Source organism: Cyprinodon tularosa, unplaced genomic scaffold (assembly GCF_016077235.1).
Source record: "Cyprinodon tularosa strain WSP-4 unplaced genomic scaffold, ASM1607723v1 ctg140, whole genome shotgun sequence".
Lineage (NCBI taxonomy): Eukaryota > Metazoa > Chordata > Actinopteri > Cyprinodontiformes > Cyprinodontidae > Cyprinodon > Cyprinodon tularosa.
Window position 1 is genome coordinate 868,680 of NW_024038221.1, and position 13,181 is coordinate 881,860.

Sequence of the window (13,181 nt, forward strand, 5' to 3'; positions counted from 1 at the left end):
TCTCTGCATTTAAGCCATCCCCTTGCGGAGCAGTGTAGGGTTAAGGGTTTTACTCAAAGACGCAGAGTGGAGGCTGTGAGGATTGAACCAGGTACTTGCAACCACTAGGCTAACACTGATCAATGATGTACTCTAAGGTTGATTTATTTTAATGGTCAAATAACGATTAATTGATTGTGAAAATTTCTCTTTTCATAACAAGCTTTTTTTTTCTCCTTTTTTTAGTACATCATTGTACTAAACAGTTAATTGTTGTACCAACTGTATTAAATACTTATATATTTTCCTACACATTATTTGACTCATTCAAAGACATAACAAACCGGAACCTATTAGGCCATTGCATAAAAAATATGAATAAAAAATTAAAAAAACATATTATTTTAAATCTACAGAGATGGAAATTTATCATTAATAAACAGGGTATGTCACTCTAACATGCTATAGAACTATTTTCCACTTCGTTTCAATGAAGTGGAAGCTAACTTTAATAAAGTTCTTTGTGTAGTAGAAAACACAGCTGCTTACAGCATTTTCAGAGCCTCTTTATACCATCTAACAATGACAGTAATTTCTTTCCAGGATTTTTCCACAATCTGTGATAGTGGATGTATTAATATGCTAAATCAAAGGATGTCTCCAGATGTTTACATTTGTGAACCCTTACCAGTAAGAGCTGCTACTTTCCAAAAGAACATTTGCTATTTTTAAACTCTTATGACCCACGGCCATTTTCAAAGAGCATACGCAGAAAAAGATAGCTAACTAGGGATGAGCAGGTCGCCTTATGTAAACATATGACCAGAATGACTAACAATTAGGAGGACCATTTATTTTGATGATCCACCCAGAAAAAGAAAATCCTCCCCTATACCTTTAAGACAGCATATATATATATATATATATATATATATATATATATATTTATTGAAAATAGATTATTTTACATCTCATGCAATCAGACTTAGTTGTTGCTATTTTGCAAAGGATGGATAAAAGTCTGTAGAGACAGACCTCCAAATGACCCCCAGATGGAAAGGCTGCAGGTTTACAGGTTTAAATCCCACAGATGATGACTCTGGGGTCCTAGGAAAGACCCTCAGCTCCCTAGGGAGAACTGTTGAATTAAGGTCATTTCTTTATTTGGGGATGTATAATGCTGCTTTGAGAAATAATAAATAGGTCCAAATTTTCAGATTTTTATTAAAAAAAAAAAAAAAAAACCATGGATAACTTTTTCCTTCTAAAACATCATTTAAAACTCCACAATGTTTTAGCATTTGGATGCTACCCAGCAGGCTTTTTTTAGGGTCATAGAAGGGCCAAACCCTGAAACGATTTCTTCACACACACAAACCTGTGGTGGTGTAGTTTGGATCTGAGGCTTTGGGTGTGGGAGTAAAGGGGTGAAACAAACCCATAACCCAAAACATCTGCTTTTCTCCTAATATAATACACTCACACCCCCCTCAGAGCTCCCGCTGACCTGTGTGTGCGTGTGCCTGAGCATATGTGTGTGTCGTGCTCGCAGAGGAATTTCATTATTCAACTCGGAGTTCCTGGAATCTTAAAATCTCTGCCAGCCTTCGCTCACTTTTCATCTCCTCCCAACTCCAACCTCACACACCCCTAATGGACTCCTTCTCATACACACATAAACAATTTACTAACAATCCAATCTATTAATGTTTTCTATAGAAATAGAAATAAAGCTGGTCTTCTGGAGTTTTTAACTCTAGAGGACCAGTGTAGTTATGCTCATCTTATTTTTTATTGATACGAATATGGCATAATGACCTTATTAACTGACCTTTCATGATCAGTCTGCTTGTTATGGCAATGACTCTACTAGTCTAGCTGGATTATTAAAAAAAAATTCAGAAGGACACACCAACTAATTAAACCCATTATTAAAGGAAAATTGGGGTTTCTCGCTGTTCGTCTCCAAGAACTCATATTTAAATGCTTTAGGATTTCTGTTCCCCACTTGCATGCATGTAAAAAGAAATAAAAAATTAAGGAATTGTTTTTTCAGTTAATATGTGGCACTCCAAGCCCTCCTTCACAATTAGCCTAACAGCTTTTTTTCTGTTATTTCTGCTGCAGAATCTTGGGTTTACTGACTTGGGAGTTCATTTTCCCCCAAATGCTTAGAGAGAGAGCTGAGAGCCAAATCCCATTTTTTAGGCATACGATATGTTGCCTGATTTCCCCTTTTCCCCAACCGCTTTCCAAAATTGTTAAGGAAATTACTAAGTGGTGATGTAATGGATTTAGTCTGTCTAGAACAATTAATAATCTTCTGGGATATTTTTTCACCCCACATCATTTTACACCTTCAGCCTGTTTTCATTTGTATCAGCCAGTTTTTTAGTACCGGTAGATAATTAATACAGAAATACCCCATATTGGGATTTCTACAGAAAATAATGTTGATAAAAGAGTAATGGCCCTTCGGGCAAAATAATACCACAGCTTTCCTGTAACCTCTTTGCAACCCACTGATATTAGGTTTTGTGTTCACAGGGTAAAGCCAAAGAACTCCCCATGTCGGCGGTGCGTTTCATGGAGGAGCTTGGAGAATGCACGCTAGGGAAGATCTACAAGGGTCATCTCTATCTGCCAGGCATGGACCAGGCGCAGCTTGTGGCCATTAAGACTCTGAAAGATATTTCCACCAATCAGCAATGGACAGACTTTCAACAGGTACTGAATGAATAACTGTTCCCAAAGTATATATATTTTTTATTTTGTTTACATTTATCCTTAGAAAATGTGGTTAACATTACAAGTTATGCATTTACAAATTTCCATGAAATTTGATTTAGGCTTATAGTCTACTATAGTTTCATTAGTTTCCATATCAAAAATATAGAAATATTTTGAAATTGCATAAGGAGATGTGTGAGAGATTGTTGAGAATTAAAATTACTTTGTTACAAGCCAAGCTTGAAGATATATTAATTCCTGCTCCCATTTTGAACAGTATTGTTACTCTGGGGTCATCTGTGTCACCAAAAGTCAAATGTTTCTTTACTTTAATTGTTGATTGTTGTTTCACCACTTTCAAAGTGATTATCTGCGTCACCAACACACCCTTCTAAACTTATATTTTATGGGAAAAAAATGTTGTTGGGAAAAAATGCATGCTGGATGGGAGGGAAGACAAATATTGTAATACTTCATTACATTATATTGGTATTGTTTTAAAATTCAGCAGAGCAAATCTAAATGTAAAGAATACTAATAGACAAACATCCATTTCATTCTTACTTTTATATAACTCTTAAAAATCCAACTGCTAGTTGGCAGCGCACCGTTGCTGCCCTGCTCCCGATACAGCAGAGTAACAAAAAGACCTGGGGAGGTTTTCTAGGGCTATATTCAGCATTCAGCAAATCATCCCCTTTTTTAAATAACCATCCCCCATACCATCCTCTGTGACATTTTATCACCAAATGTGTAAAATTTCTACTGTATATTAACCTTAATGGCAGTAATATTGCCCTTTGCACATTTGGCGGGCTGTGAGCTTACGAGTAGCCTGAGCAAAATAAATAAAATCAAAAAAGTGGCCTCCCATGACTATGAAGCTGATCCCAGTGGGAAATTAGTCCTCTGCATTTGTCCCTAACTATGTAGGGGCAGTGATAGCCATGCATATGCAGGAACTGACTGCAGTTCTGCTGTAAGGTGCCTTGGTCAAAGGTCAATGACCGGCATACCTGACATGTAACAACCATGCCATGCATATTGCTTTAGGTTAATAGACTATATAATATGTATGCTACAAAAACAAAAAAAAAATCCACCATTCTTTTTTTTTTTTTACAGCTAGACCATTGGCTATATTATTATAAAAATTGCAATATATCATCTTTGTTAATGCATTGGGATATTGGGATAAATCATATCATAACACATGTATTATGGTACGTTTAGCCCAATTATTGCCTATTCACACCCCTAGAGCATAGTAATACGTAATTTTCCAGAGGCTAATGTCTCAGATGTAAATGCTGTTCTTCTATGAGACTTGAGCCTCCTCACGTTATCAATAGATTAGTTAAATGTTTTTGCCCACTATATATGTCATACTGTTCAGAAACACTGAAGGAAAGAAGTGTTCACTTCCAAATGTTGTTAAAGGGGAGTGGTCTTATAATATATTAGTTAAATATTGCTGCAATAAAGGGATTTTCTATTCTATTTGTTTAATTAATTTGTTTAATATTGGTTGGTCTTCAACCACACTGAGCTGTCAATAAAGTGCAAGGTCCTGCAAGACTGTGGGGGTCTATTAAGTAGCCTCAGTTGGCACGTCTGGCTGCAGTCAGAGGGTGCCATGGCGCCTGGTGGTGCAGGAATTCTTCTTAGGTGCAAAAAGGACTAATGAGAAACTATCAGGACGAGTGCTTGGGGTAGATTACCTTATGTAATCAGGATCAAATGTTTTTGTTGTTTTTGTATAGGCATATAACATGACTACACTCAATCTAACAGGCTGAAGTTACTTCTGCACAGATGTTGCTCTTTTAATCGATGGGTTTCCTGTCACACAGGGGCGGATCTAGAAAAATATTTATGGGGTGGCAAGAGGGGGGCAGGAATTTTTTAGGGGTGGCAACATATGGCATTTGTTTACACTGAATTTAATCACAGTTATCACAGTTTGGTGAGAATAGTATGTACAGTACAAGTGTTTCATGTGAAACAGTTCATATTAATAATACATCGTACAATGTGATCTCACTTAATAGGAGATAGAAGAATGATAACACTACTTCTAGAGGGGCCTTATGACAGGAAAGGTATTAAGGTAAGACACAGGTGCTGAGTCGCAGATGTGTGAGATTGACTGTCAGAGATGCAGCTTTGCAGCATTTGCACAAGAAGAAACGATAGCAAGAAAAAGTTTCCCATCAGAGATCTATGGACTGAACTGGTATAAAATGAGCAGAACTACACAGTAGAAATAAATGGGTCGAGGCACCCAAACAAGGTACTGGATATCTATGTAATGTTTACTCTGAACACACATTTACCCCATTTGTTCCTCAGTAACTTGACATACAGCAGTTACGGCAACATGGAAGGGACATTTCATGCATGTAAATATGCTGTAGATAGAGCTGTATATGGAGGACCAACTCTGCCATATTTAAAAATAAATACAGAAATAAATAAATGCTCAATAAATAAATAAGCATACAATTAATTTAGGGCTGCAACTAACGATTATTTTAAAAATCGATGAATCGGACGATTATTTTTTCGATTAATCGAAGAATCGGACAAAAAATATTTTTTATATTAACCTCTTTATTCCAAAATAAACATTTTAGACAGAACAAACAAGCACACAAGTACAGGTTGCTCGTTAACTGTACTGGTGCAATATGAAAAAATAAATGTTTGTGTTAAAACTACGCAAACTTACATGAGAAATGTAGCTGTACATCCACAAAATATAGGGTACTTTGTTTCATAAAGCGCAAAAAAAGACATTTTTGTTTTTAAAAGCCCCTAAGGGGTTCAAACAATAGGCCCCCCCATTTCAACAAATTAGTTTTTTTAGACTAGAAGAGTTCTGCCTTTTAAGACAGGAAAGTATAGCAGTTAAAGTTGCTACTTGAGAAAATACTGAACCATAGAGATAAAAATAGCCCTGTGATTCAAATTATAAATTGTATTTGGAATAAAAATGAGAGAACTAGGGGTGCTAAAAAACACATCCTCCAAAGAAAGATATTTACATGGGAATGTGGCATATAATTAATTGACATATTACTGATCTTGCTGGATTTTATTCTGCTTTACTTCCATAAATTGCAGGATCTTCTTTACTTTATCTTTGCCAGAAGATTTAAACTTTAAAAGTCTTGCCCTCATAATTTGCAAGTTAATTTATTTATAAAGAAAATATAAACGCTGCTTAAGCTAATTCAAATGAAATTAAAGGTAAAATAAGTAGCCAACCTTATCCCTGTCTGTAACCTACTAACACGGTAAGGAAAGCATCAGAAGAGCTACCTGAGAAACTAACGTTACGTTTTTCCCACTTTAAAACCAAACAAACATGGTGGTTCCGTGCCATGTTAATTTCTTTTGAAAAAAGTTGCATGTTATCACTTTTTTCGCTTTACAAAGCGCAGGCTATTTTAATTATTGTGATCAATTTGCGCCGTCAATCCCGGTGCATGCGCGCTTCATTTGCAGTCTGGACGCTGAGGCTCTGACTGCAGCTGAGAGGGACTCCTGCGGGAGCGGGGGGAGGCGCCCCACGGCAGAGTAGGAACGATACATGCTTTCACGTAAGAGTCTCCAAAAGCCGCCAGTGACACCGAAAAAAGTCGCCAGATTTGTCGCTAGAACGCTTTTTTGAAAAATAGTCGCTGGAGGGGTCTGAAAAGTCGCTGAGTTGGCAACACTGCACCTGCGGCGCTGACTCGCTCTGCCTTTTTTTTTTTTTCTTCCTCTTTCAGTCAAGAGGCAGTGATGACAGCGCGGCGGATGACGCAATAATCGCGCGACACAACTAATCGATGATGAAATTCGTTGCCAACGCTTTTAAAAGTCGATTTTTATCGATTTTATCGATTCGTTGTTGCAGCCCTAAATTAATTGCCACCAAAAATACAACCAACAAATAAATGTAATTAGAAATTATATTATAATGGCAGGCAGAAATGTTAAAAGGGCAAGCAGAAAGAAATAGCGGCGAAGAAATAACTAGGGTAAAAAAATACAAAGGAAGAATAAAACAGACAAAAATATTATAACATGCACATAAATAAATACTTAAAAATATAAGTAATTAAAAAATGAAGTTGAAGATAATAAATGACAAAAAAAATAAATAGGGTAAATATTAAAAAGGCAAAGAAATAAAAAAGAGTTATATACCTTTATGACTAGCTGTATAATTTAATTTCTACTTACATTTATTTGTTGTTTGTATTTTTGGTGGCAATTAATTGTATGCTTATTTATTTATTGAGCATTTATTTAATTATGTATTTATTTTTAAACATGGCAGAGTTGGTCCTCCATACTGCTGTATCAACAAATCAACAAAAAGGCGGGTTCTGTATGTTACATCAAAATCTCCACAAATCTGAAAAGAAGCAACATAAAAATACATTTTGCTTGTGAGTAGGTTCATACGGGTCATTTCTGGATAGTTTCATATTATATATACAAAAAAAGAAACATCAACACTGCTTCATATCAAGCAGGATTTACACCAGTATCACATTTTTAACTTTTAACACTTTTGGTTTTATTAAAGGAAATATCAGATGTTCTCAGGTGCCAAAACAAAATGTAACAGCTCTGTAAAGGCTCACCAGAGAGCAAAACATAAAGTTAACATGACTATACTATAACAGCTGAATGCAGCGATTTCCATGTTGCTCAGCAAAACGCTTCACAAATGTATTTAGATCCAAAGCCTTTGTGCGTTTTGATTTGAGTAAAACCAAACTTGATCGTCTCTTTTCTGTCAGAGTTGACCGCAAATATGTCTTTATGAGCCTGAGACGTCAGGCCTAACTAACATCATAGATAGAGAAATAACGTTCTAAAACCTGATTTTTATCATCTCAAAATCAGCATTGCAGCTATGCTAGCAACATTGTGCTTTCATTATGATTTAATTTCTCGATAGTTATTCAGTTTTTACCTGTTTCATCCCGTGTCTCCTCTCCCCATCACCCCTGGCTCCCTCGCTTTGCCCCATTCGGTTTTCAAAACAATCAGTCTCAGTCGCTCTCGCGTCATCTCGTGCTGCATTCACTGCAGTCCGACATTAGAAATTAGCGGTCGTAATTCTCAAATGATCCATAATTTATAAGCCTCGCCACCCCTACCGCCAACTGGGGTGGCAGCTGGGGTGGCAAGGCTGTTATTTAGGGTGGCATTTGCCACCCTATGCCACCCCAGTAGATCCGCCTATGCTGTCACACATTGTGACAGAAAAAAAAGTGATCATGTGTGTTCATTAAAACAGTTGTGATATTTATTCGGCTTGATTTCCAGGAAGCTGCTGTGCTGACTGAGCTCCAGCACCCGAATGTGGTCTGCCTCCTTGGTGTGGTTACGCAGGAGCAACCTGCCTGCATGCTATTCGAGTTTCTGCCACAAGGAGATCTTCACGAGTTCCTGATTATGCGGTCGCCGCACTCTGACGTTGGCTGCAGCAGTGACGAGGACGGCACTGTAAAATCCAGTCTTGATCATGGAGACTTTCTGCATATGGCCATACAGGTAACTTCAACCAACATGATACATGATGTTGTTAAATGCTTTGAATCATCTTTTAATGCAATAGAAATTATAAAAAGATACAAATAAAGACATGCTAAAACTAGTGTTTGATTGTCATTGCTTTGTAATTTGGCTGTTTTGTTATTTCTGACTTGGATGACCCAATATTTTTTTTATCAATTAGGTTGCTGCAGGGATGGAATATCTAGCCAGTCACTTCTACATCCATAAAGACCTGGCAGCAAGGAACATTTTAGTAGGTGAACAGCTGCACGTGAAGATTTCTGACCTGGGTCTCTCCAGAGAAATCTACTCCTCTGACTACTACTGCATCCAGCCTAAGACTCTGCTGCCCATCCGCTGGATGCCCCCTGAATCCATCGCCTATGGGAAGTTCACCACAGACTCAGACATCTGGTCATTTGGGGTGGTTCTGTGGGAGCTCTTCAGCTACGGCCTGCAGCCTTACTATGGCTTCTCCAACCAGGAAGTGATGGAGATGGTGAGAAAGAGGCAGTTGCTGCCCTGCCCGGAGGACTGCCCACCAAGGTGTGTCACTGCATGGTTTCTGATCAGGAGATGTAGCTCAAACTTTCCATAGGCCTCCTTCAATAGTCTGGAATGGTACTCTGTAGGTCTGGTACAGTATATCTCGAGCATGCTTATCAGGAAAATGGTTCCATCTTGGTGAGATTTGACCGTTGAGCTTCAATGAAAAGAAGTTTTCTAGCCCTTAACAGGCTCCCTGGTGAACTTTAGGGTGGACTTTGGGCCATTTTAATACTATAAAGTTTTTTGGTAAATGGCATCAACTTCATGTTCTTGCAGACAAAAGACAATCCCAAAGCCTGACACCACTTCTGCTATGTTTTACTGTGGTGATGTCATGCTTAGAGGATTATGGAGTATGGGTCTGTAGCTTATATGCTCATAAAAGTAGATTTTTTTTTTTTTTAGTGCGTAAAAAATGCATTTTTTGTCAGTGAATAACTTCCTATGTCTACCATCTTTCAGGTTTTATGGCTTGATGACAGAATGCTGGCAGGAGGGACCAGCTCGCCGACCACGCTTTAAAGACATCCACAGCCGCTTGCGAGCTTGGGAGGGGCTGTCTTCCCACGCCAGCTCCAGCACTCCCTCCGGTGGAGGAGGCAACGCCACCACTCAGACAACCTCGCTCAGTGCCAGTCCCGTCAGCAACCTCAGCAACCCTCGCTTTGCTACCGCCACCGCTGGATACCTCTACCCTGCCCAGGCCATTCCTGCACCGGGGCAGATGGCGACTATTCCTGCCTGGACTCCAATGGCTGTCCCACAAACCCATCAGCGCTTCATCCCTGTCAATGGATACCCCATCCCATCAGGATATGCAGCCTTCCCAGCTCACTTTGCCCCTCCAGCTCCACCTACTAGAGTCATCCAGCACCACCTGCCGCCTCCTAAAAGCCGCTCACCCAGCAGTGCCAGCGGCTCCACCAGCACGGGCCACGTCAGCGGGGTGCCTTCCACCACGGGCTCCAACCACGAGGCCAACACGCCACTCCTCTCTCACTGCGTCACGCCGGGGAACGGCGGGGGTCAGGTTTACGGACAAGTCTCCCAAAAAGGGGTGACGCAAATTGACCACGTTTCGCAAACTTCAGCTCTGCTCACTCCAGACTCTGATGTGATTATGTACAATGACTCAGTCATCACCGCGGACCTGTGAACAGGCCGGGGCAATGTTCCCTCTCTCTTCCTGCTCCGGAACCTCATATGAGACGTTCTGCCTCTCAGCCAGGGAGCGAGAACCACAGCTCAACTTCGGCCTTAGTGAGACCAGACAGGCGCAGGCTTGTTCACACTGCTAAATGTGCAAAAAAAACAAAAAAAAAACAAACAAAAAAAAAGCATTGCTGCAGCTACATAAGTATTGCAAAGAGATGTCTGACTGTTTAAAGTGTTCTTAGTATCATGGTTTAACAATGTTGCTATGGTAACCCTTGTAAATACAATACATTAAAGTGTTGAGTGAATGAAAAAAAATACATATAAGTATATATTCAAAAGGAACTTTTTAAGCTTATGGTTGAAATAAGTAACAAGTCCACCCTGGTTCAGTTGATTTTATTGGACCCTTGCAGGCAGTGAGTTTGTGACTCTGTTAATAGACTGTTTCACATAGAGACATAAACATTCATGAAACTCGCTCACGGTGCCTTTCAGCTGCGTTCCAGAATACCCACACCGGCCTAAGCAATGAAACGTTGGCTCAAGCAGGACCATCTTCTGGCTTTCTGTGGGTTTCCTGCTCCACCCTTTGGACTCCAGACTCCAACATGTTTGGTTCTGTGCCTTAGAGTGTAGCCCCCACCCACCCCACCCGACCCCACCCTCACTGTAAAGCAACAGGAATTGAGATGGCATCTACGGGGATGCAGCTCAATTTGTTATTGTCAAGGTCAAGCATCAACATACCCTCGTCATTCACATCTTTTACCGTCGAAAATGACAGCTGAATGTTTGTTTTATTTTATTTTTTCAATCAAAGTTGATGAAACGTCCTCTACAATCAAAAAACATCTCCCCTCTGCTTAAAATGGCTACAGAGTCCCCCCCAAAAAAACATTTTTTTTTCGTCAGCATTATCAAACTAGTCCAGTTTGGAGATATAGCGAGACGTTCTCATATAGTAGTCACTAATCAAAACAGGGGCTATGCTAGAATGAATTTCAACAGTGTAATATAAGTACAAATTTCCATTTAACTTTTGTAGTTAATGTTTCCACCAAACAATGACTTTTTGCTGGTCTTAGTCTAATTTAAATCTTTCTGGGGATTTGATGTAACTCTACCTACCCTGTAACAGCAGTGTACTCCCTAAATGCTTCTTTATGCATGGCTATTATCATTTGCAGAAAAGGTTGATGAAGACGGAAAATTAAAGTTTTAGAAGAAAAACTATTCCTGTTTACATTTTCCATTTCAACGTCATAAATTATTAGTATCAGTATGTTTCTTGTTTATTTTTGGATTTTTTTTTATCAACATATATGAAAAATTGCACAGTCCGTGTTATTAACAACTGTTTTAGCTAAAGCCAATCTCCTGTGGTTTTGTTTTCAGTGGGTTGGATGGTGGAAATCGCAGTTGACTCCCCTATGAGAATGTTTTCCCTTTGTCCAAACTGAGATTCTTCTGACCGCTTTCTATTAAAATAAGACTGACTTTAACTAATCAAAACACCTGTAACTCAGAAGAAAAACAAACAAAAAAACAATCTAGAAAGGGTTGGTAAGGTAGTGGAAGGTTGTGCTTGCTCACAACTAACCCACACAACCCTGAAAATAATTCTTAATTAAATTCTTTAAACAATTTTAGTGCTTTATTTTCTAAAGAGTTGCTTTCCAGATGTGTCTTTGTGGGGTTTGTATTTATTTTTTTTTTAGGTTTTGAGGAAAAGTAATCATCCAAGATATCATTGTAGGAAGTTTATTGTAAATACACAACACCTGTAGCAGATAACGGTACTATGGAACATTCTAGGGTATCTGAAAACAGTTGGAAGTCATCGTCTGTGCGTCATGTACCAGGTCCTGTGAATACAGTGTACTTAATGCATTTTGCAGGGCATGCTGGGTAACAAGCAAGTGGCCTAAGTAGCGAGGGAGGGAAAATAAATCAAATTTGTCTGTTATTTCTACATCTGTATTTATTCGTCAGTGTCATAGTGGCTTACATTCTCTCTGATACCTTTTTCCAAAATGAAGAAGTGTGTGTTTGGTAAATGCTGAACTCTGTACTCTATTTTTTTTTTTTTATAGTAATGTCAATTAATTTATAAATATGAAGCTTTTTTCATGTTTTTTTTTTAACAGCAGTTTATCATCATCCCCCTTTTTTATTTGATAATCCTCAAAATGCAAATATTAACAAAGATACTTTGGGCTGTGTGTGTGTGTTACTTATCTCTGTTAGAAGGCTAACAATCAGTTGTGTTTGACTGTTTTTTTGTGCTGCAAACAAAAAGGACAGTTAGACAAAATTTCTGCTTTATGAATTTCGATAGGAAACAAGTTAAACTTGCACAAAGGTGATTTTAAGTCATAAGTTTGGGGGGGGTTTACACATTTTTTATTTTATTTTATGAAGTACAACTTTACTTATGATTAAGACGCCTGTCTTGTGTTTGTTTTTGCTTTGTTTTTTTTTTTGTTTGTTTCTTTTTCTAAAGTAGACGGAGCTACCTAAACCCGAGTTTGTTCACTTCCACCGCGAAACAGATGTGTAAGTGCAAAAACCACTTGTACACAAGACTGTGAATCTTTATAAGGTCTGTTTGAGTTATTTTGTTTTTGCAGAACCATCATAAATGTGCCTTTTTAGTCCTTTTTTTTAAGAACCAACACAGTTTTATTCTCACATTAGGTTTATTAGCATATTGACCAAGTTAGGCCTTTTCTTTGTAATTCGCCCGATTGTTTTTGCACAAATGTTTTTGTATTGCAAAAATCATTATTATTAAATAATGTTTGTCAAAGTTCTCTCTAGAATATTTCTTATTTCATGTACGGTCCAGTTGTCATAACAGAAGGAATCCACCAGGTGTCAGCAGATCTCCATTTTAGGGCTGTCATTTCCTTGGTACAGTGACTGTTGATGAACAGAGGGTGGCGCTGTTTAGCTGTTTATTAAAGGCTGAACTCTATGCAGCTGCAAACTATATTAGTCAAGCAAGAATTTCACCAGAACTGGAGAAAAAAAAGGAGGTGTAATAGAAAGGACTTTTCTGTGTTCTTATTCATGTGAGTGTTTTCTTTGGGTTTTTTTTCATTCACATGCAAATGTTGCAGATTTGAAGAGGGGATTTCTAAGCTAAAGCATGCCCCATGATCAAACTTGTTTGAAATCTTATTCCATTTATAACTTTACTG

The 13,181-nt window shown here is 38.4% G+C and overlaps 1 protein-coding gene across 1 annotated transcript in view; it reads left to right on the forward strand.

Annotated features, from left to right (window-relative positions):
* The window catches only part of ror1 (receptor tyrosine kinase-like orphan receptor 1), a 168,975-nt gene extending 158,659 nt beyond the window's left edge, over positions 1 to 10,316 (forward strand). The window contains exons 9-12 of the mRNA XM_038278374.1: positions 2,527 to 2,706; positions 8,041 to 8,268; positions 8,453 to 8,817; positions 9,283 to 10,316. Coding sequence (XP_038134302.1) covers positions 2,527 to 2,706; positions 8,041 to 8,268; positions 8,453 to 8,817; positions 9,283 to 9,976 — 1,467 coding nt within the window. The 3' untranslated portion in view covers positions 9,977 to 10,316. The remainder of the gene's footprint in view (positions 1 to 2,526; positions 2,707 to 8,040; positions 8,269 to 8,452; positions 8,818 to 9,282) is intronic.
* Positions 10,317 to 13,181: the final 2,865 nt, after the last annotated feature.